This window comes from Papaver somniferum, chromosome 6, assembly GCF_003573695.1.
Source record: "Papaver somniferum cultivar HN1 chromosome 6, ASM357369v1, whole genome shotgun sequence".
Classification (NCBI taxonomy): Eukaryota; Viridiplantae; Streptophyta; class Magnoliopsida; order Ranunculales; family Papaveraceae; genus Papaver; species Papaver somniferum.
Window position 1 is genome coordinate 110,175,722 of NC_039363.1, and position 1,168 is coordinate 110,176,889.

Here is a 1,168-nt window from a genome sequence, read left to right on the forward strand (position 1 = left end):
CAAAAATCTTATAGGAGATTCGGGAAAATCAATTACTAAATTTTCATGTATTGATGACCAATCCTTTTTATGACAGGGAAAGAATCTTTGCGACAAGCAATTAAGCAAATAATCATGTAATTATATCATGTATATATGAGGTGATTAATGATGCCGTATTGGACGCTTACATGCACTAAATATTAGTTGGTTTCTATCATATCCTTACCTTGGATTGGATAGTCAATTCATGATTGTTGAAACATAAACTATCAGTTTCACATGGACTAGCTTTTGCTTATTATTTGGATTACGACTTCACATCTACAGGTGGGATTGTGTACTGCAACCATGGACGAAAGAGAGACAGGGAGATAGAGAGAGATTCTATAGCTGAATTGAATTAGCAAAGCCATGTGACCAGTAAACAGGTAGGTCCTGAGAGTTACCCGATTGTTGGCTTCCTTTCACCATAGAAATTCCACTTGAAAGGGCAAACTGAAAAACTAACACTTGCTCAAACTCTATATATACCCAAACTCTATATATACCCATGGAGTTAAGTTATCCACAGCCATCTACAAGTCTGCATCTATCACATTTCAAACTCATAGAGTCGTACAATTTTCAGCTCGTCTTAGCAAGCCATTTTGAAAACACTTTCTCCTTCTCTTCACTTCAATGGGTATTCGTTTGTGTTCAGTGGTTTCTCAATCAAAGCAAATTCTCAAACTACAATCTCTCCTCACTCGACCAGCACCCGCAATAGCATCAATAGTAGATGTACCTAAAGGGCATTGTGCTGTGTATGTTGGAGAAACCGAAAAGAAGCGATTCACACTTCCAGTATCTTACTTGAATCATCCTATATTTCAAGAATTACTAAGTCGTGCAGAGGAAGAGCTTGGTTTTGATCATCCCATGGGAGGTCTCACAATAACCTGCAAAGAAGTTGTTTTTATAAATCTAACTTCTCAGTTGAATGGGGGAGCATAAATCCGATAATCTAAGCACTTGTAGATGGGATATTTTTTTTGAAAGAGGGTGGTCAACTCATGTACACTTTTTTTATGTTTCTTTAATTGATTGTGTAGAGTTAGTAAGACTCTCTCATTTAAAGAATCATTATACAAAGTTTATACCTTCATAGTTTCAACTCATTTACATTTTATAAAACAACTTTGATGAA

At 35.9% G+C, this 1,168-nt stretch overlaps 1 protein-coding gene across 1 annotated transcript; it reads left to right on the forward strand.

The window, feature by feature from the left end:
* Positions 1-549: 549 nt before the first annotated feature.
* On the forward strand, positions 550-1,168 carry LOC113288832 (auxin-responsive protein SAUR23-like). The gene has a single exon (XM_026537955.1). The coding sequence runs from the start codon at positions 661-663 to the stop codon at positions 973-975; it is 315 nt and encodes a 104-aa protein (XP_026393740.1). The 5' UTR covers positions 550-660; the 3' UTR covers positions 976-1,168.

Bases quoted from the DNA above. Each gene is read 5' to 3' on its own strand.
- LOC113288832 (XM_026537955.1), top strand. From the start codon at position 661: ATGGGTATTCGTTTGTGTTCAGTGGTTTCTCAATCAAAGCAAATTCTC.